We start from the raw sequence: 26,965 nt of genomic DNA on the forward strand, positions 1-26,965 counted from the left end.
CAAATTCTTAGAAAGGTATAACCTTCCAAGACTGAACCAGGAAGAAACAGAAAATATGAACAGACCAATCACAAGTAATGAAATTGAAAGTGTGATTAAAAATCTTCCAACAAACAAAAGTCCAGGACCAGATGGCTTCACAGGTGAATTCTATCAAACATTTAGCGAAGAGCTAACACCCATCCTTCTCAAACTCTTCCAAAAAACTGCAGAGGAAGGAACACTCCCAAACTCATTCTACGAAGCCACCATCGCCCTGATACCAAAACCAGACAGAGATACTACAATAAAGAAAATTACAGGGCTTCCCTGGTGGCTCAGTGGTTGAGAGTCTGCCTGCCGATGCAGGGGATGCGGGTTCGTGCCCCGGTCCAGGAAGATTCCACGTGCCGCAGAGCGGCTGGGCCCATGAGCCATGGCCGCTGAGCCTGTGCGTCCGGAGCCTGTGCTCCGCAACGGGAGAGGCCACAACAGTGAGAGGCCCGCGTACCGCAAAAAAAAGTTAGTTACAGACCAGTATCACTGATGAATATAGATGCAAAAATCGTCAACAAAATACTAGCAAACCGAATCCAACAACACATTAAAAGGTTCATACACCATCATCTACTGGGATTCATCCCAGGGATGCAAGCATTCTTCAATATACGCAAATCAATCCACGTGATACACCATATTAACAAATTGAAGAATAAAAACCATATGATCATCTCAATAGATGCAGAAAAATCTTTTGACAAAATTCAACACCCATTTATGATAAAAACTCTCCAGAAAGTGGGCATAGAGGGAACGTACCTCAACATAATAAATGCCATATATGACAAACCCACAGCCAACATTGTTCTCAATGGTGAAAAACTGAAACCATTTCCTCTAAGATCAAGAACAAGACAAGGTTACCCACTCTCACTGCTATTATTCAACATAGTTTTGGAAGTTTTAGCCACAGCAATCAGAGAAGAAAAAGAAATTAAAGGAATACAAACTGGAAAAGAAGAAGTAAAACTGTCACTGTTTGCAGATGATATGATACTGTACATAGAGAATCCTAGAGATGCCACCAGAAAACTACTAGAGCTAATCAATGAATTTGGTAAAGTAGCAGGATACAAAATTAATGCACAGAAATCACTTGCATTCCTATACACTAACAACAAAAGATCAGAAAGAGAAATTAAGGAAACACTCCCATTCACCACTGTAACAAAAAGAATAAAATACCTAGAAATAAACCTACCTAAGGAGGTAAAAGACCTTTATTCAGAAAACTATACGACACTGATGAAAGAAACCAAAGATAACACAAACAGATGGAGAGATATACCATGTTCCTGGATTGGAAGAATCAATACTGTGAAAATGACTGTACTACCCAAAGCAATCTACAGATTCAATGCAATCCCTATCAAACTACAAGTTTTTACAGAACTAGGACACAAAATCTTAAAATTTTTATGGAGACAGAAAAGACTCCAAAGAGCCAAAGTGGTCTTGAGGGAAAAAAAAGGAGCTGGATGAATCAGACTCCCTGACTTCAGACTATACTACAAAGCTACAGTCATCAAGACAATATGGTACTGGCACAAAAACAGAAATATAGATCAATGGAACAGGATAGAAAGACCAGAGATAAACCCATATACCTATGGTCAACTAATCTATGACAAAGGAGGCAAGGATATACAATGGAGGAAAGACAGTCTCTTTAATAAGTGGTGCTGGGAAACCTGGACAGCTACATGTAAAAGAATGAAATTAGAACACTCCCTAACACCATACACACAAAAAAATTCAAAATGTTTTAGAGACCTAAATGTAAGACCGGACACTATAAAACTCTTAGAGGAAAACATAGGAAGAACACTCTTTGACATAAATCACAGCAAGATCTTTTTTGACCCACCTCCTAGAGTAATGGAAATAAAAACAAAAATATACAAATGGGACCTAATGAAACGTAAAGGTTTTTAACAGCAAAGGAAACTACAAACAAGATGAAAATACAACCCTCAGAATGGGAGAAAATATTTGCAAACAAATCAATGGACAAAGATTAATCTCCAAAATACATAAACAGCTCATGCAGCTCAATATTAAAAAAACAAACAACCCAATAAAAAAATGGGCAGAAGACCTAAATAGACATTTATCCAAAGAAGGCATACAGATGGCCAAGAAGCACATGAAAAGCTGCTCAAGATCACTAATTATTAGAGAAACGCGAATCAAAACTACCCTGAGTTATCAACTCACACCAGTTAGAATGGGCATCATCAGAAAATCTACAAACAACAAATGCTGGAGAGGGTGTGAAGAAAAGGGAACCCTCTTGTACTGTTGGTGGAAATATAAATTGATAGAGCCACTATGGAGAACAGTATGGAGATTCCTTAAAAAACTAAAAATAGAATTACCATATGATCCAGCAATCCCACTACTGGGCATATATCCAGAGAAAACCATAATTCAAAAGACACATGCACCCCATTGTTCAATGCAGCACTATTTACAATAGCCAGGTCATGGAAGCAACCTAAATATCCATCAACGGACGAATGGATAAAGAAGATGTGGTACATATATACGATGGAATATTACTCAGCCATAAAAAGGAATGGAATTGGGTCATTTGTAGAGACGTGGATGGATCTAGAGACTGTCATACAGAGTGAAGTAAGTCAGAAAGAGAAAAACAAATATCATATGTTAACACATATATGTGGAATCTAGAAAAACGGCACAGATGAACAGGTTTGCAAGGCAGAAAAAGAGACACAGATGTAGAGAACAAACCTATGGACACCAAGTGGGGGAAAGTGGCAGGGGTGTGTGTGGTGGGATGAATTGGGAGATTGGGATTAATATATATACACTAATATGTATAAAATAGATAACTATTAAGAACCTGCTGTATAAAAAATAAAATTCAAAAATTTAAAAATTAAAAAAAAAAAGCAGCCTTTTCCTCCTTAGTGCCAAAGGGTGATGTCTGTTATTTTTAACCCTGCCAGAAATTATCAGTGGGTTGGAAGAATGTAGTACTATGACATGAGCCTTCATTTCCATTTTTAATTAAAATTCTTACTGACTCTGAGCCAGATGTGCTTTGTCACCAGAGCCTGTGGAAGCTCCACAGTGGAAACTACAGTGGCCTGGGAATGGAGGAGCAGGCAGGAATCTGGGGCTTAGCATCAAATCAAAAGAACATCACAGCCCTTGGGAGAAGACCAGGAGGCGTGTGAACCTGGCCACTCCATGCTCATACCTTGTCCTTAATTTCCTCATCTCTCTCAGGCAACAGGTCAGCCTTGGTGGGGGATCATGACTGCCTTTCCTCAAGATCCACCTCTGTTTTGACTCATCACCCCATAGAACCCCCTGGCTCTGCTTCCTGACTCCCTCATCTCTTGACGTCAGCACTATTCTAAGTTACAATATTCATCATGATCACTCATATTTGCTGAGCTCTCAGTCTGTATCTCACTTAATTCTTACAACACTCTATAAAGGAGCATGATTCCAGACTGCTACCTGTCTACAGACTCTCCACTTGCCGTAGGGATAGGGCTCTGGTACTGACCTGGGCGTGCAGCTGCCCTGTCCAAAGACTGCATTTCTCAGCTTCTTTTGTAGCTAGGTGTGGCCACGTGACAAACTGCAGCTAACAATATACTGTATGAAACTGCCAGAAAGTCTTCTTAGAGAAAGGAAACTTTCATTTTCCTCTCCTTCCATCTGCCCATAAATGTTGGAGCTACAGCAGCCATCTTGGCCCATGAGGTGCCCTTGGGAATGGAAACAACACTTAATGGGGCAGCACGAGGGCAGGAGTCTGGGTGGTTGCCACATACCCTGCCAGACCAGCAGTACATGCATGGTTTGACTCCCAGCTTACTTCATGTGAGAGGAAATAAAAATCTATCCTGTTTAAGCCACTGTTATTTGGGATTTTCTATCACAGCAGACCTGATCTTAATTCCAAGTGGTTAAGAATTAGTACTTCCATTTTACAGACTGAGGCTCAGAGAGGTTAAATAACTTGTTCAAGGTGAAAAATGTCGGTGGCAGTGGTAGAATACAACCTGACTTCAGATCCTGTGCTCTTAATCTCCCCAACATGTGTTCTCTGAAAAGACCTTTTCCCATGCTGAAGACAGTGGAGTCATGGTTAACTCGTCCCTCTCTGTAGCACCTGTCTCCTCCCATAGTTAGCTGCCATGCTCTGTGGGTTCTGCTGCCCGGGGTCTTGGCAGCCATCTCCTGCCCCAGTGCTCCCTCCTTACCAAGAAAGCTGTGGCCAGCAGACAGCAGAGACAGAGGCCTCAGCCTAGACAAGATTTGCGCTGGGATGCGGGGAGAGCCAGGGCTGTCTGCACTTCTGTTTGACTCCTGCTGGGGGTGGTCTCTAGGCTGAGCTTGAGGGGCTCTGCTGTTGCCCTTGAGAAGGGAGCCGAGGAGTGTGTGTGTGTGTGTGTGTGTGTCTGTGTCCTGAGCTGTGAAAGTCAGTGAGCTGAAATCTAAATAAAGAGAAGCTGGACAGGAGATTGAAATATTCCAGAGGTGTTGACACTTTCAGGAGGTCATTGACACTTTCTTTTTTTTCCAAACAAAAGGTGTCACACTTTATTACTGAACCTACTAGTGCAAAGGCAAAGAAACAAAGAGAAAAATAATAGCCTCCTGACAAATGTCCAACTGTCCAGATAGTGGTGATGTTTTCAGCTTGATGGGGTAAGACGTTGGTGGCCTTAGCATCACCGCGTGTGCCATCTCATGTGTGATTCCTTACAGACCCAGCTTGGTTCTTCTCCAATATCTCCTCTTAGAGTTACACCTGACTTTAAAACCAGTTTTTCCATGTGAATCCACTAGGGAATGGAATGGGACGATTCTGCCTTTGTTTCTTGGCCAAGAACTGCTTGATCCTGAAAGTCTTGTGAGAAGAACAGAGTCAACCGCATACCCCACGATGGCAGGGAAAGGGAGGGAGCCAGTGACACTTTCAAAAAAGGAGTTTCAGGATAGTGGTATGGCCAAATGCAAAGGATGATAAAAATAACAGCTACTGTTGGCTGAGCGTGAATATATATGAAGCAAGTCTTCTAGTGTTCAAATCCCAGCTCCAGTCCTTAATAGCTGTGGTCTTGGGACTCTTGGACTCCTTCAACCTCAATTTCTGTAAAGTGGGGATATTAGAACTACCTCATAGGACTGTGAGGATTAAGCCAATTGTGTGACGTGCAGAGAACAGAGCCTGGCACGAGTAAGAGTTACATATGTTAGTTATTATTTTCTGCCAGGTTCTACATACACATTATATAATTTAATCCTTATAGTAACCCTCTAAGATGGGTATTCTCAGCCCCAATTTGACAATTGAAAAGCAAAGGTCAGAGAGGTTAAATACTTCCCCCCAGGTTACAGAGCTATTAAGTGACACAGCTGGATCGCACACACTGCTCTTCCACAGCTGCCTCTTCTTGATGATAAGCCAGGCAGCACACGGGGAGGGGCTGAGGGGGAACAGGCTGTGGATGGATGTGTGAGCCACACCCCCATCTCCCCACCCCCAGCCCACACACACCAGGTGCGTGGACATACAGACAGCGCAGAGCTCACCACCACTTGTTTATTTCAACTGCAGATTCTTTTTGATTTACATTATGAAATTCAAGTAAGATTTTTTTTAAAAGAAGAAAGAAAGAAAAGCCATTATGGAATAAATGGTACAAACAGTACATTCTAACCTTATCTAAAAGTCACCTAACATCAAAAAATCTACCAACAATAAATGGTGGAGAAGGTGTAAAGGGAACCCTCCAACACTGTTGATGGGAATGTAAATTGGTACAGCCACTATGGAGAACAGTAAGGAGGTTCCTTAAAAAACTAAAAATAGAGCCACTATATGACCCAGCAATCCCACTCCTGGGCATATATCTGGAGAAAACCATAATTTGAAAGGATGCATGCACCCCGATGTTCACTGCAGCACTATTTACAATAGCCAGGACATGGAAGCAACCTAAATGTCCATCAACAAAGGAATGGATAAAGAAGATGTGGTACAAATATACAATGGAATATTACTCAGCCATAGAAAGGAACAAAATAATGCCATTTGCAGCAACATGGATGGACCTAGAGATTGTCATACAGAGTGAGGTAAGAAAGAGAAAGACAAATATCATATAATATCGCTTATATGTGGAATTTAGAAAAATGGTGCAGATGAACTTATCTGCAAAGCAGAAATAGAGTCACAGATGTAGAAAATAAACTTGTGGTTACCAAAGGGGGAAGGGGGGAATGGGATGAACTGGGAGATTGGGATTGACATATATACACTACCTTATATAAAATGGATAACTAATGAGAACCTACTGTATAGCACAGGAAACTCTACTCAGTGCTCTGTGGTGACCTAAATGGGAAGGGAATCTGAAAAAAGAGGGGATATATATATATATATATATATATATATATAACTAACTCACTTTGCTGTATAGCAGAAGCTAACACAACATTGTAAAGCAACTACACTCCAATAAAAATTAATAAAAATAAAAGTCACCTAACATAATGTGCCTCAAGGACTAATATGAAATCTATGACATATGCTACAGACCTGGTTTCTTACAAGATGTAAACTCAGCATTTGGTGCGAAATAAACAGAATATGCTGGCTAGAGTCTGGAGCACCTATTTATTATGCATTTTGCTTATTTTGGATGAAGCTAAACCTGTCATTGCCACGGTTCCCAGGACAACATATTCCAGGTATGTGTGGATACTGTACCGTGCTTCAAACCTCAAGCCATACTGAGTCACTTCTTGGTTTATACCATGAGAGAAGCAGATTTTATCAGCTGAGTTTGTAAGTGGAGTACAAGTGAGATCAAATCAGGCCCTCGGTGTCTTTAGATGATCTATTAGGTAATCTAAATTAGATGCTCTTCAGGGAGATATAACCTTGAAACACTCAGCTTTATTTGTTCTCCTCATAAAGGGGAAAAAATCCCAATTTTTCAAAATGAGAAAGAAGTTGGGTTGCATTTATAAGTATATTGATCAATGTATGTTTAGAGGTGAGAGGAGAATTGGGGTTTTTTTAAATTAGAATTTTTTTTTAGCTTCTCCATGAGTTTTTATTAATTCACCAATTCCCTATAGCTCAAGAGATGCTAATTAATTCAAGAAACCATAATAGCTAATCATTGGCTAAATAAATCTAAAATGGAGAGAGTCTGTCACTGGAGATACCACTGCTCATTTTAATTAAAATTACCAATTTGTGAAGTAACGTAAATAAAGGTTACTGTATCCTTCTACTCAGGAAGTATTAACACTGTGCATGGCCACCTGAGAATCCATGAGGACTTAAAAAGCCAAGAATACTTGTAGAATCTTATCAATTTCTGAGTTAGAATATTTATCATTCCAAGCGTGTTGTTCATTGACATTATAAACCTATGTGGAATTACGCTGCCTTGAAACACAAAACGGAGAATGGCAAAGGACTGAGAATTGTTGCCTTGAAGGGAATACACTCAATGTCAAGGAATCAACCACCCCAAAATGATTACTTTTAAACATTCAGGCCTACAGGAAAGCAGATGTTCCAGGTCTGAGTTTCAATTTTTAAGGGATAAATTTATGCAAATGCCCATTTGTTTTAGTACTTTAGTAGCTAGGGTGATCTCACCTTGTTAACATTCAGTGCAACTGCTTATAGCCATTCTAATGTCATTTGCAGGGATAGGAAAGGTTGCCTCAACATTTCATGACTAAATGGCAGGGCTCGACCATGATGCTCACCCTAGGAAGTAGACACACCTGCACACTTAGCTGCTCAAGCCAGCCAACCCTGGAAAGCAGTGCGTGCGTGGGCAACCATATAGTTCAAGTCATCACTGAGCCCAAAGCTGAGCAGCCATAGTGCTCTTGATGGATTTGCCCTTGACGAAGAGAAATCCATCTTTATTGTCTCACTAGCCAGCTCAAGAGCCATTGATGAAGTCCTAAATCTAATTCTTAATAAAACCCCAAACGTTTTAGAGGCAAAATGAAAAAGCATAGTTCACAGATACCTTTTGGCCAAAGGTTGGGAAACTATTTTTGTTTTTTAGTCCAAAGACCTGAAATTAGTTTGAACTGAAAAAAGAAGTGACATCCTTTAGGACCAAGGTGAAGCTGCCGAAGGAAAATTGTTATCTTATCAAAAGGCTACTTCTGAACGGAGCCTCCTGACGGATACAGAAGTCTGGCTGGGACTTGAACCAGATAAACTTGTTATGCAAATAGCTTTAGCCAAAGGGGAAAGGGCTGATAATGAAATTGCCACAAAGCCAACCACACATTACAGAGGTGACACAAAACATCAAGCAGCGACCTACCATATGCATAAAAAGCAGTGCAGAATTTACGTGAGCATCATGTTTAATTTATCAAAACTAAGCTGTCAGGAGTCATGCTTTGACAAATGCATAGCTAACACATATAAATGAGTCAATTATCACTAACGACCACAGGTTCAAAACCAAACAGGCTGATGTTTCCTTTCTCTTTTTTTAACCCTCAAAATAGGTTTACTAATAGGATTTCGGACCTTAAAATCTCTCCTCCTGTCTCTAAATAAAGAAGGCTGGAAACACGTCTAAAAAACACTAAGCCATAGCCTGGTACTTACATCCTGCCTCTGCTCTCACCCATGCACTTATTTCTCTTCTCTCTCTCTCTCTCTCTCTCTCTCTCTCTCTCTCTCTCTCTCACACACACACAGACACACACACACACAGACACACACAGACACACACACACACAGACACACACACACACACACACAGTTCCCTGTCTACACAGCTGTGATCACTGGCCTGCAGCCTGGTCAATCCCTTCAGACCCCTTCAGCAACAATGAGAAGCCATAAGGTCCTCTGGTGAGTGGTGACCATCATGGACCAAGAAAGACTGAAATTACTGAATTGACTCTGCTATGGTTCAGCAGTCACGTGGGGATAGGGTATTAAAGGTTTTAACGCTGTTAAGATGTTTCTTGTCCTGTTTATTCTTTAGAAAGAACCAGTTTAGTTTACTCTAATACAATGCACTGTGGCCCCAGTGCATGTTTCTTGTCCTGTTTATTCTTTAGAAAGAACCAGTTTACTCTAATACAATGCACTTTGGCCCCAGTGCATTGTGGGAATTGAGGAAATTTTCTGGATAATTCAGGCTAAAAAACTTTTCCTAAATTACCAGATAATCATCTTCCCACCTCAGTCCCAGCAATAATGAAAATTTTATAATCTGGAGGTCTTAATCCTTCATCCTTTTTCCCTTTCCCGCCCAATACGAGCAAGGAGAGTATAAAAATAAGCCAAGGCTCTCTCTTTAAACAGACATTTCTAACCCAGTGAGTGTCTTTGTTTACATTTAATTAGAGATTTGAATAAACAGAATGAAATAGAAAATTAAAATTACATTTGGTAGTCTGGCTCCTTTATGAAACCAAAGGGCATTATTTGGGAATAGTGGGTAGTTTTCTACCTAAAAACATAAAATATAATAATTAGTTCCTAATCTTGACAGTTACGTTCCTAAAAATCTTGTAAAAGGAAAACTCATGATTGAAGAATCTCAGATGTTATGGGGAAAACAGGACTGGGGGGCTGAGGTCAGGAAAGAATCCATGAACACCTAAAATATACAATATTTTCACTAATAAAACCAATAAGGACAAGTCATTAAATAAATAGAAGACTGATGACATTTTTCCATATCTTAAATTAGTAATAAAGCACACAATCACTTAATTTCTATTTACCTTCCTTGGTCATTAGAACCTCTTCAGACACCTACTCTGTAGTTTCAACAAGATGCTTTTGCTTTGCCCCTGATGTATGCATACTAAAGGCATTGTTTTCTATGTTGAGTCCTCCATTCTAGTATCAACACTTTTCTAAGTCTAAAGCAACTCGAAATGAGTGCATTTGGAATTCTCAGAGTTGGGGAAGACATACGCAGATTTAATTGGCATATAACAGGATCTGGCATATAACAGGATTTGCCATAAAGAAAAATCAACAGTAGAGAGGGATTTCTATACTGTATTTAACCCTGAAGTCCCAACCCTATCATCAATTATGTACCTTTATTCCCAAATCTATCCAAGCAATACTGTGCTCAGTTTAAGAACACAAACATACTCTTGAAGAAGTATACAGAACCCAAACTTTGGTGAGTGGGTCAAGTCACATTTTAGAGGCATCACTACAGCTCGGTATAGGAAAGTGTATCTGTGAATATGTAATGTGGTTTTCCAGGCCAGCAGCTTAGAGAAGGTCAGTCAAGGGCATCTGTGTGCAGCAATGGAATGAAAAGGAAAACTCCTTGGCTCCAGCCTTTGCCAGCAAAATCACTGGAACCCTAGCCCCTGGATTTCTTTCCCTGAAAGAAACACATTTCAGATCAGCCACCAGGATGTCTTTAGCTCTCCAGGGCCTTCCACCTCCTCCTTTGGCTTCCAAATATCAGGAAGTGGCTCTTCCTCTGCTCCTATGGGAGCATCATCCCTCCTGCTGTTATCTGTTGTCCCTCTCAACATTGCCCACTGTCACCACCATTGACTTGGGGCTGCTTCTGTATTCTGCAGAAACATCAGAGTGGGGACTGAAGGGACAAGGAAATGTCCTCCATCCCTGGCCTTGAACTTCATGGTCACATTCTGACACAGCCTTGCTAGTAGAATTCTTGGAGTTCTTTACCCTTCCTCTCTCCTGAGGAAGATGGCAAAAAGCTAGAGGGATTGACTGGACAATCAAACAATTTCAGGGACCTTGAACTATGTTGCATTGAAATGAAAATGAAACACAAGTATGTTTTGGAATTCAGAATTTTATCAAATTTTAGAAAAGTAAACCCGTGCATTTACTGTATTTTATGTAACATCCCCAGCAGGATCTGGGGCAGCACACTGTAATCAAACACATTAATATATCTGCAGCAATTCACATGAATATTCACACTGAGTAGGATAAATAATGGCTATAAATAGCCTCAATTCAGTTTAGGTCATGTGTTGCCACCAAATCAGTTCACATAAGGTCAGGGCTTGCAGCTAAATGACTCAAGTACAAAAAAACTTCCATTTTTCAGAGGTCTTTGGATTTTCAAATTGTGAACAAGGGATTGTATTGTGTTTAAGGAAGGCGATCAAGAGACCCAGTCTGCTCCACTGCTCTGCATCTTGGTGGAAGTTAAGTATGCACATAGGTATAATTTAGAGAAATTTGTGTTGACCCTTCCCTACTTCCTGTTTATCAGCTATTTTGGTCACTTCTTTTCTCCTCCCATGACCTCTGAACCCCGTGTTTGATACAGTAGACACTGAGAGCACCTCTTCCCAGCTCCTAGCTGGGATATGGCTTGTAACAGCCTTGTCTAGATTCCTGCCCCTGCAGTTCACCAGGCCCCTTGCTTGGGGTCATATAGCCCCCTCCAACATACTGAGCATCTTCCCCAGAGTCAGGACCAGTGTGGTTCTCTGCCAGGGGACAGGCCAAAAGCTCATGTTCCCAGCACTCAGTCACCACCCTGTTGGTGCTGCTGTTGATTCTGTTCCTGTCTTAGTCCCATGCAATACTGCCTAGCTCCTGGTAACAGAGCTCCCACCAGGAGCATCGCCCATCAGCTGGGTTTTCATCTTGTTCTCCACACTCTGAGCCCTGGCTGGGGCTCCTCACCTTGGAGCCTCAGGCCTGAGATCTTACTTTGGCCCCTCAATCATCTTGGGAACTGGAGCCCTGCTCCCAAAGCACAGATCCTAAAGCAAAGCCCAACTTCCAAGCTGCAAAACCTCTACTGAAGGCTGCCACCTTCTGTCCCCTCTCTGGCCCAGGAGTGGATGTCAGATTTTTAGATGCAGTCTCCTCCCTTATTAAACAAGACCCACTGGCAATATTTGCCCCAGGACAGAGCAGAGTCAGATGAATGTGACACATATGATCAGAAGAACTGATTATAACCAAGAGTCAAATGGAACTCCTTATTTCTCAAATCCTGCAGGGGCATCTTCTATCATTTACTGGAACAAATTTTGTGTCATAATGTGCTAGAAGGCGTAACAACTTCTAGCGCCAAGTCAATTCCACACCTTGGACTTCTCCAATCACTGTCCAAGGACTTGCTGGATGAGCAATTTTCAGTGGAAGAAATACTCACTGTGAAATGAAGTGGTTGAATTCCTCACACCATTTTTCCGGATGAAGTAAAGTTGGTGGAGGATTTCTGAAAAATAAAAGCAATATTTTTCTTACAAAGAAAGGGTTCCGTTAAAAGCAAAATATCAACTTGCCTTTACTGATATTGTTCTAAATAGCTCTGATAAAATCTATTCTTGGGGCTTCCCTGGTGGTGCAGTGATTGAGAGTCCGCCTGCCGACGCAGGGGACACGGGTTCGTGCCCCGGTCCGGGAAGATCCCACATGCCGCGGAGCGGCTGGGCCCGTGAGCCGTGGCCGCTGAGCCTGCGCGTCCGGAGCCTGTGCTCCGCGACGGGAAAGGCCACAACAGTGAGAGGCCCGCGTACCACAAAAAAAAAAAAATCTATTCTTATTTCTTCCTGGGTGAGAGTCATTCACCAGCGGTAAATTATAAAGTGCCAGCCCCTACTCATCTAGTGGCTCATTTCCATTGACTGAAGGCCAATCATGTCCACGGCTTTCTGCAGGACCTCTGAGGGTTACACAGATCAACAACATTCCTCAAGGAGCAGACACTGTAGTGAAGGGTGAGGCAAGCACACAGCCACTATAACTGAGAGCTAAGTATTATTAGCGCCATAAGAAAGCTATAAACCGAGTGCTAGGGGCTTGAGAGAAACAGACTTTTAATTTTACAGGATTTTCAGATCATTATACTACCATTTGAATTAATTATGTGATGCAATTAAAGTATACTTATAAATTCACTGGTCACATTTTTAACTCTTTCCTATATGTCAACCTCTTGCAATAGGTACTGGAGAAAGCAAAACCACTAAGACAAGTTTCAGACCCCAAGAAGATCCTCGGTAGCAAGGAGGACATACACCTAATACAACTAAGTACTGGCAGTCCAAGAGAACTAGAGAACTGTGGAAAGACTCTGGTAACCAGACCATTTCCTGGTGGGAAGGTAGGAAAAGGAAAAAGTAAGAACCCTGCATTTGGCCGAATATTTACCCAAAGAGAATCAATTTTAAAACAGAAGGGACATTACCTTTAATTGATAAGAATTTTTTCTTTCTAGCTATTAATGGAAATAGGGGTTTGTGAGCAAGTCAAGTTCAACAAATGAAGAAAGTTACATTTCTGCACACCTGAATTATGACTGTAAATCTTAAACCCATTAAAAATCTTAAACACCTTTGTATATATAACCCTTCACTTGGGTTCTAACTGCTTCCTAAAGCCATAGATTGCTCAGCCTCCATAGGCAGAGGAAGCAGCAAGAATGACCAGAAATTTAAAAAATGTATCAGATAATGTGACTGTAATTTGCCTCTTCAATACCATTCCATTTTTCATTTCTTCTAGTACAATTTTTATTCTGGCACAATGCTGCCATATATATTTTCCTGAGTTCCCTGCATCTAGATTTGGCCATGTGACTGCGTTCTGGCCAAATGATATATTACTAAAATTGTTCTGTGGTGTTCCAGAAAGTCTTCTTAAAAGATAGGAGACATGCCATTTTTTTCTTCCCCCTATTTGCTTTCTGGAGCATGGATGTGATGGCTGGAGCCTCAGCAGCCATTTTAGACATGAAATGAAAATGAGAGCTATGAGCTGAGTATGGCAAAGAAGGTAGATAGGAAACTGGATTCATGATGACATTGTAAAGCTGCCATGCCAGCTCTAGACTGCTTCTCCCTAGTCTTCCTTAACAGGAAAGAGAAATAAACTTCCATCTTCTTTAAGCCACTGTTATATGCAATTAATCCTAATTGAGCTGATCCTATTTCAGACCTATTACATGATTAGAACACAATTTGATAAGTATATCACAACTACAAAGGTAAGTGGAAGCATAATAAAGGGGCAACTTACCCAATCTGGGGAGTTCCAGAAGACTTTAAAAAGAAAGTGAACTTGAGCTGGCCCCTGAAGATTGGTTGGATTTTTCAAGACAGAGGAGAGGGAAGCCATTTCAGGCTTAGGAAACAAGATGTACCAAGTCACAGAAGTGTAAAAAAGTCTGGTAGGTTCAAAGAACATGAGTAATTTTTTGAGGCTAGACTATATGATTCTTTCAGGTCTGGAGAGACAGTAGAAGGGAAGGATGAGGTGGGAAGGAAGACTGATGAGAGGAAATATATGGTTTCCCCATTCTGCATAAGAATTTAATCATCCTTCAGATCTTCTGATTCAAAGACCCAAAGGAAAATTATCTGTGTACCCACCTAGAAAGAGTAACAGTTGAAAGTTGCCCTTCAGTTATTTTGGAGACTGCCTCTATCTCATTCATTTCATTCAACAATATTTGCCTTTATCTTTCCCTGGCTTTCTTTAAATAATAAAAGTACCATCACATAACTTCTGCTTTAACACCAGCATGGCTGACCTGTTCTTACTGGCTCCAGCTGTTTGAGATTGTACATGCACATGTCCTCCCAGTTCACCCCTGTGGACATCTCTCAGTGAGCAGCTTACCCGACATCATCTCTACAGCCCTCTCCAGAGCTCGAACTTCCCTTGCTCTGCTCAGGTTTCCTGCTCATTCTGTTCTCATGGAGGTCAGTTCCACAGAGAAGAGGTGCTCAAGCAATCTACTGTCTAACACACTTCATCCACCCCCAAAACCGTTAACTGTTTTTGCGTGTGGATGAAGAAGTTACTTGTAGACAAAGTAACAGACTTTATTAAACCCTAGTAAGCTTGACCTTGGCCAGCCGAGCATGGAGGGATAACCCTCTACTTTAATTAGAGAAATGACCTGGCAAGGGTTCACCGGAGGAATGGATGGAAGTGTCAATACTTGTGTAGAGAACATTGTCCACTGTCCCTTCCCTGTTTTCAGTCTGTCCCTCAGCAGGAACCATGGGCAGGGGCTACTGTTTATGTGTTGGCCTGAACCTCTGTAGTAGAACACAGAGAAAAACAGCAGATCGCCACCCACCCAGGCCACCACCAATCCATGGTGGCCTCACATGAACCCCACACAAGGAAACACTTTCTCTGAAGCTTGGCATCATAGGAATTTGGTTTTAGAGAAGCTCATTTCAACTTGTAGATGCCCCGCCTTTCCTGGAGTCCATCCATCATACTTAGGTTCAGTAAATTGAGGTCTTGTGAAAGATTACTATCTGAGTATAATGGAAACTAAAAGGAATTTGAAGGCTTTACAGTACTTTGTTTGCATTGGCAATATAAACTCTAGTTCTCCTGCCATCCAGGAAGAGCACCAAATAATAACAATTGCACCTTTTTGGCTCCTCTCAACACTACAGATGCAAACTGCAACCTTGCCCAAAAGGGTCTCTCCCTGAAAGGAGAGATGCTTCATATTCAGTGTGATAGAAGAGTCAGTGAATAGCTGAGATAGGCAGGTCTCACTCAGGTACGTGTACGGATGCTGAGAGCAGGATGTATGAATGGTGAGTCCTGAAAGGTCCACGAACCTGAATAACAAGCGCTCATTTGGATAATGTTTATAAACAGATAATGTTTATAAACATTCCCCTGCACACAGACAGGATTACGGCTACATGAGGCTAGCAGCAAGGGGCGATGCCCATTTTTGACATCATAATCCTGGGTCCAGCAAATACGATGGAGATAAAGTTAACCTTCTTCCCCCAAAGCCTCTGTGGAACAAAATGATTTGCTGAACAGTCAAACTGAATTCATTTTAATTTCTGAAATAGAGAAGTAGCTGACTGGATGAAGGGGGGTACCTGACCTCAGGACAACCAATCCAAGTTTAATCTGGTAACCTATGCCAAGGCATGACCCCAAATGATAAGCTGGGTCAATTCGATTCTCTTTAGAAGGTTTTCCTTTTTTCTCACCTTGAACTGAGAAACAAAACAAACAAACAAAAAACCAGGAGAATGAGGCACTTTAGTAATGGGAGCTGAAGCTGAAAGATCCATGACGAGAGGCCATGGAGTACACTGTACAAACTGGTTTTAGGAAGCAGATACTAGGAACAGGCAGGAAACCAGGGAACGAGAAGAAAGCAGGCCAAGTAGAGGAGAAAGGAAGAAATGAGCCGCAAGGAACACAGACCCCATGATGGAAGACCATGTAGGTTTTTCTTCAGTTTCTTTTGTGAGTGCTTCTCCCTCTGGTGCACCTACAATATTATTGGCCCCAGCATTCTGTTCTTAGCTCTATTCTCCTCCCGTTCTACACGTTCACTGAGGGCTCCCTATATGTCATCAGCTTCCTAATCTATATCTCCTGCCTCAATTTTCCCTCTGCCTTTTGGCTGGTGCATCCAGCTACTTATTAGAAGTTCCATTTTGATTTCCCAGGGGCACCTTAAAGTCAGCATGTTCAAAACCAAACTCATCATTTTCCCCTAAATCTGCATTCTACCTGGTTGTTGAAGTCAGAAACTTGAGTTCCCCCCTCTCCATTGACCTCACATCCAACTTGAAAAGGCAGAATAAGGGTTCCCCTTATTAAAGAAGTCCACATTCTAATGCCCAGAGCCTATGAACATGCTACCTTCCACGGTAAAAGGGATTTTGCTGATGTGATTAAGGTTAAGGACCTGGAGATGGAAGATTACCTTGGATTACCTGGATGGACTCAATTTAATCTCAAGTCCTTTAAAGCAGAAAAGAGAGGCAGAAAGAAAGATTCAAAGTGTGAAAGGTGCTCTACTCGCCACTGTTGGCTTTGAAGATGGGGGAAGGGAGCCATGAGCCGAGGAATGCTGGTGGCCTCTGATGGGCCTCAGCTAATACCCAGCAAGGAAATAAGGACCTCAATTCTACAAATGCAAGAAACTGAATTCTGCTAATGACCCGAATGAACAAGGAAATCAGTTCTCCCCTAGAGCTTCCACAAAGGGGTACAGCCCTGCTGACACCCAGATTTTAGCCCAGTGAGATCCATGTCAGATTTCTAAGCTACAGAACTGGAAGACAATAAATTTGTGCTGTTTTAAGATGTTAAATTTGTTAGAAAAGCAATAGAAAACTAATACATCAATCAAGCACCAACACCTATCAGTTCTACTTCCTAAATTCCTTTCTTATCACCCCATCCCCTCCTTCACAGCCGAGTTCAGTCCCATCATCTCCATCAGCCTACTCCAGTAGCCTCCTTATTTTTCTCTTTCCCTCTATCCTCATCTCCCTCTAATCCATCTTGCACTTGGCAGCTAGAATTTCTTTATAACATACAAATCTGACCTTGTTATTTTCTTGCTCAAAATTCTTCAGTAGATCTACACTGCCAGCATGATAAAATGTCAACTATTTTGCATGATATACAGATGGCCTTGCCTGCCTATCTACCCAATCCCATCTCAAACCACCTGCCTATGCTCACGCAATGCTGCAGTACTGCACTGTGCAGAACTTGCAGCTCCTAAAGCAAGTCCTGTTCTTTCATGCCTTGGGGTCTTTGCACATGCTATACCTTCAGTTTTAGAATGCTCTCCCCAATTTGTCAACCTAGCAGGCTCCTACTCATGCTTCATGTGTATCTTTAGTACCCAGCACAGCAGCACTCAGTAAATTTTTGCTGAATGAATGACTACATGAATGAATGCACACAAACACACATATACTGTAAGTAAACCAAGAAATGATGCCAGGACAAAATATGACCTTGGTCCCCAAAGTAGCATAAAATTAGACAAATATGGAACAGCTCCTTTGAATGTGAGCAACTTCACAGCAAGCAGGGTTTGAGGAACAAAGGAGTCCACTTAGGTAGTAACTTGAGTTGGATTTGACAATATAAGCCTCATCTCTCAGCATTTGGGCTACCTTTGTAGCCCAAATGTCACCAGGTCCCTGAACATACTTGACTAAAGTGAGCAAATCAATCATGATTTAAACTGCATTATAGACACTATCTAATGTCAGGACCACTATATACATGCATGGGGGTTGGAGACAGAAGAGGATCAATACTAATAATTATCCCATGTTGAGTGGTATTACAGTATACCAAGCTCCATGCGAAGTGCTTCACATGTAGGACAACAGAACATCACAACAATCATATTCCTATTGCAATAACAATAGGAATTATTATTCCGGTTTCACAGGTGGGGAAAATGCAGCTTAAAAGAAGGAATTTGCTTAAAAACATCCAACTAAAAAGTGGAAGGGTCAGGTTTCAAGGAGGTATTTCTGTCTCCAATGCCTACCACACTGTTCTCTGTATTTCATCTAATGAAGAATCCATTACTCTGGAAGGTGAATGAAGAGAACATACATGCAAAAAATGACAGAAAAACAATTAGCAGGCAATACCCCTAAGAAGGTGCAAAATAAAGTCCTCTAATATTAAAGTACACTCAACAAGGAGACGCTGAGTAAAAGATTTATCAATGGGACTGAGTTAATTAAGAAAGACTTCCTGGAAGTTGTCAATTTTGAGGCAGGTCCTAAACAGGATACATCAACCAGTTGGTGAGAGGGGGAGGGTGTTAGGAAAGGAGAAGGAGAATATAGGGAGGAAGATACAAAGACTGAAGTATAATAGTTAATAAATAATAACATACAGTTAAATAAACACAGGAGTGTGTTCAAAAGCTATTCTATGTCTTTACTCATAAAAGCAATAAAGCAAGACATTTGAGCACAATGAACTATTCTGAGAGTGTTAAACACTGCAACAACACAGCTGCCATTCTGACAACTGTGAGATTCATTAATGAGGGTGAGTGGTTAGATCCGTGCCTACGTCTCATCCTTCAGTATCACCACCTAGCCCCAGCCAACGCTGCTTTTTGCCCTAAGTCACATCTTCCCTGTTCAAAATTAATTATTTCAAAATTTTTGTATTTATTTGTAATACATGACTCCATCTTAATTTTTAAAAATTCCCCAATGCAGGGACATAGAAAGCAAAGAGCAAAACACCTCTTCGTTACCACCCCTAATCCCAGTCTCCTCCCTGTATCAGTATGGCTTGTATTCTCTGACATTTTGTTTTTGCATTTTAAAATATTTGTTATAAATATAATATATATATAAATATATAATATTTTTGCTGTGCTATAAATTATAATACAATAAACAAAATATAAATTTTATATTAGTATTTATAATATATTTATAGTTGGAGACAGTAGAAATAGGATTATATGCTACATGTAAGTGTCCTGGTACCTATTTTTTCCATTCAGTAACATGGCTTAAAGATCATCCCATGCCAGTTTCATACCCAAATAGTTTTCCATAATGTGTGCAAACTATAGCTTAGCCATTCACCCACTGATGGATATTCAGGCTGTTTCTAGTTGTTTTTCACTGTTAGAAAGAAGGCTGAAATGGTTTACACGTGTCATAAGTGATTTCTAACTTTTAAAATGTTTTTTAGGTGGCGGACACCTCCTGTCAGTGAACATTTAGGATCCTGCCATGTAACTCAAATGAAGAGACAGCAGGTGCTGATTGCCTCATTTTCTCGAGGTGACCCAGTGAGCAGTTGTGGAGCAGAGGAGAAAGCGACCACCCAAAGGGCTTGTAGGGTTGTGAAGAGCACCCCTGGGTCACCACCCCCTAGACCACGCTGTGAATGAGAACTCTGAGTTATTCAACTCCACCAGGGTCAGAGCAAGAACCCTGCTGCTGGGGTCCCCTCTGCCCCTTGCAGGCACCTGCTCCCTGGTTCAGACAGTGGGTACCTCTGGGTAATTATCTTGACACATGGGACACAGACCAAGATTTATTCAAAATATACATATAATTCTGCTGAAGAGGAATCATTTGAAAAAAATTAAATAGCTGAAGATATTTCTTTAACATCAGAAAAGAGATGATATGAAAATGACACAGAAATCAGAAACACAATGCTATGCACTGCACCCTCAGTAAACGTGAAAGGCAGGTCCAGGCTAGAATGGATCCCCATGCAGAGTGCTAACTCCACAGTGAAGGCAGCTCTATCAGGGGCAGTCTTCTGAAGCAGGGAAAAGGAGGAAAGAAAAGGTTTGCAAGGACAATGCTAGATGGGAACATGTCTGGAAAGAAGCAAATGTAGGAAAGGAAAAACTCCTTCACCCTTCAAGTTCTCAACTGGGGCCTCTGTAGCAAAGGACAGACAACAAGAGAAAAGCATACAAATTTCTTTAATATAAGTTTTACATGCATGGGAGCCCTCATAAGGAAATGAAGGCCCGAAGAAACAGTTAAACCTGAGTATGTTGAAGAGTGGAGAGTCCTGGAAAGACGTGATGGAACAAAGAATATGAGTAAGTGTGGTGAACTGGGGAAACATAGCAAGGCCTATTCATGCAGGTCCTTTCTGTGTCCACTGTCTTGGTCTTTGGAGGTAAGGATGCTCCTTTCCTCCGGGTGTAGGGAGGAAGAGGGTCTTATGACTTGCTTCTGGGGAAGGTCAGAAAGCCCTTCCTGCACACACGATTTCTCAAATTCCTTCAGTTTGAAATATTCAATATGCCAAGGTCCCATATTCAGGGGTAGCGTGTCCTGAACCGTGTCACAAAAACAAAATGAGCCTAAGTCACATCTCAGCCTTAGATAACCACCGTCTAAGAAAGGAGAGGTTTTATGATTAATACCTATGATAATTTATTCTACAATAACTGAAGAAGTTATTAAAAGCGGTGAGGAGAAAAGCAAAGATTTGTACTTAAACTTCAAGCTTGTTGATTCCTTTTTTTTCTGATTCTTAATAACCTAATTTGATCCTGTCCCTTAAATAACACCGTTTGCAATGTTAAGCTGTAATCACTAAAATGTAAAGTTACCACATCAAATCACATGGCTCATAATAAAGCCATTTTTAACCATTTACCATCAGTAAGTGACAAGATGTTCATTTCCTCCGGCTTTTCAGCCCAACAAGGATCTGTTTCCAAGATCATCTCAGAATCCCAAGGTTACATTATGTTCCCCACGTCAGGCCTGTGCTCGAGATAGGACGTGTCATGGAGCTTTATTAACCCTTGGCCACTACACTAACATTTCAAATGTTTACAAAAGGCATGAATTGCATTTTCTAATTCTCTCTAAAGCACATTGGGGTACCCTTCCCTTCTCTGTACTCTCACTATGTAAACACACAGGACACACAGGCAACTCAGCCATGCATGCAGAGTGCGAGAGAAAGTCAAGGACAATAGAAACTGCTGTATCAAGTGGTGTGTGGCTCACTGTCTGAGCCAATGTGGTCATTTGCTGACATCCATTCTTCAATTTCCTCCTTCAACAAGAACTCAGCAACGCCATCAAATCCAACTGTTAGTGTCCAATGTGTCAGGGAAGTAGACCTTGCCCAAGGGCTGGCTAATGACCCTTTTCCTCTGTGGTCCTTTATGCACAGAGTGCAAGCCAAAAGTCTATTTTTTTTCACACACAGTTTTAAATGTATGATTTATTAATTCATGATTTTAAAGAGATGTGTTTCAAATAGATGACGTTTTCTAAATGCTTTTCCTATCCTCAAATTCTGGACTGTTTCTGTGGGTTCTGTGGGATTGTACTCATTGAAGGTGATCACTAAGGTGTGTCAAAGCATTTTGTAGATACAGAATCACTCCCCAATTCGGTTAGCATTTTAAGAAAAAACAGCTTTATATGTGGTGGGGTGAAAGTCACGGTGATAAGACAGTGGGCCAGGGAACAGGCAAAGCTAAAGAGCATGGGTTAGACACGCTATGCTTTCCTGGAGTATCCATTTTTCTGGTGATAAGTTATTTAAAGTTGTTTCATATAAAAATCATTGGGGAGTAGGTGAGGGAGAGACAATAAAAAGTAGGACTTCTCCCTGCCTGGGTTCTGAACTAATTGAGGAACAAGAAAAAGTAATCAGCAGATTGAGTCCAAAATGACACCTTTATTACTGATAGAGCTGATCTCAGAGAATGTGGCTTTTACCTGCAGGAAGTAGGCTTTCTAAGACTGAAAGACAGAGTAGGCAGACTTATCCAGCTGGTCTTGGGGCCAGGGCTGGGTCCCTCACTCAAGGGCAGAGCCTTGGCCACTGAGCTGAGTGCAGGCTGAGAACAATCCCCCAGGGCAGGCTGACTCTCAAAAGAAAGGAGAAGGGAAAGAGCTGGGATCTGCACGTCCACTGCCTTCCCAAATTCACCATTTGCATACATCACTTCTGATCCTCTAGGCTCTATCAGTTTGGGTCCAATCAGAAGACAGGAAAAACACCCATAATTTGAATAGGGAAAATTTAATATAAAGAATTATTAACTAGTAATAGGGGATTAGATACTAAGGAGTGAAGAGAACTCTAACAAGTACACGAAGAGCAGATATGGGAGCAGCTACCATGTCTAGATGAGACAGATTATCTGAGGAAGAAACTAATTTGGAAGAGCCCCTGCCCCCAAACTCAAGGCTGAGACTCAGACCTCATTGGAAAAGATGTGACTATGGCCCAGGGTGGGTGAAGTTCTCAAGGTAAAACAAGCCAGGGCTGGCAAACAGGAAACCAGCTGCCTGGTGCCTGAGACTCATAGGAAGCTGCCCAGTGGGTACTGGTAAAACTTGCTGGAGGGTGAGCACCACTGGGTGTCCCAAATGCCACTGATTAGCCAAAGGCCACAGAAACAAGAAGGAAAAGGCGCCCTGAAACCAGGAAGTGGGCCCTTTCCTCTGGCAGTGGCCTTCCAGTGCCCTCTACTGACAAAGCTTAACTTCTGCCATATGGCAAACGAGAAATGTTTAGGAGTCCACGCCGGTACCACAAAGCAGGGGAAAGAAGGGTAGATTTGGAGCTGAAAGGCACGAGATTAATAACTGGCACAGGAAAGAAGTGAATGAGAAAACAGAGAGAGGCTAGGAGTCTTAGAGAGAGAGGTTGGGAGTCTTACAATGTTCTTTTTTTTTTTTTAAGATGAAACACCAGATTTTAAGAAATTTCTATTTCAGGGTAGGGGAGGGAAGGATTGGGAGTTTGAGATTAGCAGATGCAAACTAGTATATATAGGATGGATAAACAACAAGGTCCTACTCTCTAGCACAGGGAACTATATTCAATATTCAGTGATAAGCCATAATGGAATATAATATGAAAAAGAATACATATCTATAACTGAATTGCTTTCCTATACAGCAGAAATTATCAATAACACAGCACTGTAAATCAACTACACTTTAATAAAATATTTTTTAAAAAAGAAATTTCTATTGCAGGCTTGCAATAGGTAACTTCCAACCATGATCAACTGAATGAGTCCAGTCTCCTTTGCCTTAGGAGCACTTGTTGGATATATTTTAGAGGTAATGAAGAAATAATGGAAAACTTCTTCTTCCCCCACTTAAAAAATCTGTTTTGTCATGGTGCATCAAATTTCCTCATTAAGACCCATTGCTTTCTATCCCAGAAGCTCCTTATTGAAATAGGAATGTTCTGGGAAGCATCCTATCGTAAACCTTTATTGGCCAAAACTTTACTTGGGATAAAAGGCAGACAAGAATAAAAACTTAGAAAAAGGGATGCAGAACAAGGACCAGTGAGGGGACAGGACTACAAATATAAGCTTAATCTCTCTGTGATTTTCCATTTCCAGGATTCCAACTTTGTGTGAGCTGAAAGAGTGAAGAGTCAGGTGGCATGACACCTCTTTTTACTCTTTCCTGTCTCTGCCTCTAAGATTTCTCTCAACACAGAAAAGGAAACAATGAAACTCAGTGTGGTTCAAAATACTTATTCCAGGATCATGGACACAAAGGGGAACTCCTTTTTCTTCTGGGCCCCCTTTCCCACCAACACAGTCACAGGAGTGCTCGGTACAGAATAGGCTGAGGGGAGCTGATAATGGTGCTTCCTCCTATTCTCTCAAGCCCATTCTGGAACCCAAGACTTTCCCTTAAGCTGGACCATTTTCTTCTGTACCATCTAATATTATTTCTGGGGTCTGAGTCCTTAATTTCTTGAGAGCTTATTATGTATAATAAGCACTGTTATAAGAATTCACTCATTTAATCCTCGCATAAACTCTCTGAAGCAGGTTATACAACTCCCTATTTTAGAGATAAAGAAACCAAGGCTTAGAGCAGTTCAGAAGCTGGTAATGGCGTGGTCAGGCTTCCGGTGCAGGCAGCCTGATCCCGAAGAACACAATTGCAACCAATGTGCCATCCTGCTTCCCCACCTGGGAATTCCTCTTGGTTAATTAGACACCACAGTATCTTTAGATTCTGCCAGAGCAATTTATGTCCTTTTAATAGGGGAATAAGGGTCGGATTTAATAAGCCAGTTGTCTTTCTGACATCCCTCAACTTAAACACAGTACTCTTCAGATAACCAAGACATTAGCAAGCAAATCCAAAGAACATTTTGTTCGGGATGCAAAATGATCAGTAATAGGGAGTATGAGCTGAGAATGCTTTCATCTGTTGAGTTTTATGCATCCTCTGTCATTCAGCTCCTTCTAAAGTCACAGCTGGTAAAACCAAATGGGTCATTTTACCACAATCAGACTAACGTCACAGTTCAAGAAGCACCATTTGTCCTCTAAGGCAAAGCCATGCACCTAATTACAACACACTGTTAATAAATTTATAATAGACAAACAGAAATTGACTGCTACGGATTTATTTTTCCCCAGCAAAGCAAAACCATTTAAAGGGCATTTTGCACAGCTATTTCTTCTTTTATGTTTCAGTAAAGTTAGCAATATATCCTAGACAGGAAAAAGCAGAGCAGACCTCAGATGAACAGATTGTATCATCAGATCCTACCACATTGTCTCTAATGGGGGAAATTAGCAGCTGAACATCAACACCTGTCACCATGAGCAGACCCTGGCACACACACCAGGTAGGAAGACTGTGCAGCTCCTTAGAGCAATCTGAGCCTAGGCCACCAGAGCCAGCACGCATGCCAATGCTCACAGAAGCAGGCTCCATTTAAAATCAAGTGGATATATTAAATGCCAGGGGAGATGCAGCTGCAGTTCCTAAGGAAGACTGGGTGTTTTTAAGTGTGAGCTCTAAAGATGTTTTATGGAGATTGTGCTAACTGCCAGTGGAACCACACAGACTTAGGCAGAGAGACTCGCCCCAGGAGAAACCACTGAACATTCATCCCCTTGCAAGGGCAAAAGGTACCACCAGAGCAGCAACCCCCTCTCACACCTGGGTGGCTTGAGTCATGTCTGCAGTGGGCAGATAGGGCCAATTGTTTCACCAACCTCAAGATCAACTGCAGTCATTGAAACTGAATGAATTATGTTGCAAGTCCTGGCAAAGCCCAAGTGAACAAGCCCACATTTATTTATCTGACATCATAAGCATGTCTTTTCTTTACATGGGCTTTGACCATTTTCCTACCTGGTTGCTTAGCAACCTTTTGAACGAACAGAAATATGGGAGAGGGATGCTAGAGACATACCAATGAATGAATTTGTATTTATTTCACAGATTCCTTTTCAAAAATCAATCTGTTGTCCCTCCTAGGGTGGGGGTGGGTGGGGGAGGAGGGGGTGTGTTATATTATCATAATGCTGCTACTCTTATAGCAGGAACATACAATGCCAGCAAGTATATTTATACAAGCATACTCAGCAAACAGAGGGCGGGGGAGGTATCACTGGTTACTGCACGTTAAGAATATTAAGAACAAATACATCAACATCAAGTCAAAAGAAACATATTGAGTAAACACAATGCCCATTTCACTGTTCTCTCTCAGGAAGGTCTCAGACCATGCCTGAGGAAAACCTGTAATCTCTCTCATTTCCTCCTGGTTGTGAGTGGCTGGTGAACAACACAGCATTCTCATCTGCCTGGTATCCGTTCTTTTTGCTAAATAATATTTCCCTACAAAAAGTACCCATTCCATTCAGATGCTCAAGTTTATTTGCAAAGAATTGAGCAAAGTAGCCTCCCATGATTCTTTTAATTTCCTCAGCGTCTGTGGTTACTTTCCTCTTTTTTTAAAAATTTTGTATGTTAAAACTTTATTTTTTCATGATTAGTTAACAATTCATCCATTTTATTATTTTTATCCAAAAAGAGCTTATGGGGGCTTCCCCGGTGGTGCAGTGGTTGAGAGTCCGCCTGCCAATGCAGGGGACACGGGTTCGTGTCCTGGTCTGGGAAGATCCCACATGCCGTGGAGCAGCTGGGCCCGTGAGCCATGGCCGCTGGGCCTGCACATCCAGAGCCTATGCTCCGCAATGGGAGAGGCCACATCAGTGAAAGTCCCGCGTACCGCAAAAGAAAACAAAAAGAGCTTATGATTTATAATATTGGTTCTATTGTTTCCTATATTTTTGCTTCATTAATTTCCACTTCTATTTTATTAAATTCCTTCTTGTACTTTACTTGGGTTTAAAAATTTTTTTTTAATTTCTTGTGTTGGAAGCTTAATGCATTTACTTTCATTCTTTCTTGATTATTAATATAAGTATTTACGGCTATGAATTTGCCTCTAATTCCTGCTTTAACTATTTCCTATTAATTCTGATATGTAGTGCTTTGATAATTATTACCTTCTACACATTCTTCAACTTTCATTTAGATTTTCTTTTAAGCCTAAGTTGTTAAAGATGATTTTGTTTTTTTCATACCCAGATGGCAGGTAATTTTTGTTTTCTGTGTTTGTTTATTTCTAGTTGTTTGCACTGTGGACAGTGAACGTTGTCTGTACTGTTTATACTTTTGGAATTTGAGAATGCCTCTGTAGTCTTTGTAATAGGCACAACTTAAGTATATATATTTATATATAATATATCATATATATGATATTTTATATATATTTAAACATATATATAAAACCTTGTCTCTCAAGAATAGAGAATGCCCC

The 26,965-nt window shown here is 41.2% G+C and overlaps 1 protein-coding gene and 1 pseudogene across 1 annotated transcript in view; both read right to left on the bottom strand.

Moving 5' to 3' along the window:
• The window catches only part of MYO3B (myosin IIIB), a 380,991-nt gene that overhangs the window by 264,245 nt on the left and 89,781 nt on the right, over window positions 1–26,965 (bottom strand). Inside the window, exon 8 of the mRNA XM_069540813.1 lies at window positions 12,222–12,287. Coding sequence (XP_069396914.1) covers window positions 12,222–12,287 — 66 coding nt within the window. The remainder of the gene's footprint in view (window positions 1–12,221; window positions 12,288–26,965) is intronic.
• Window positions 4,789–4,942, bottom strand: LOC132428132 (large ribosomal subunit protein eL39-like; annotated as a pseudogene).

The sequence above is a fragment of the Delphinus delphis genome, chromosome 7 (genome assembly GCF_949987515.2).
Source record: "Delphinus delphis chromosome 7, mDelDel1.2, whole genome shotgun sequence".
NCBI lineage: Eukaryota > Metazoa > Chordata > Mammalia > Artiodactyla > Delphinidae > Delphinus > Delphinus delphis.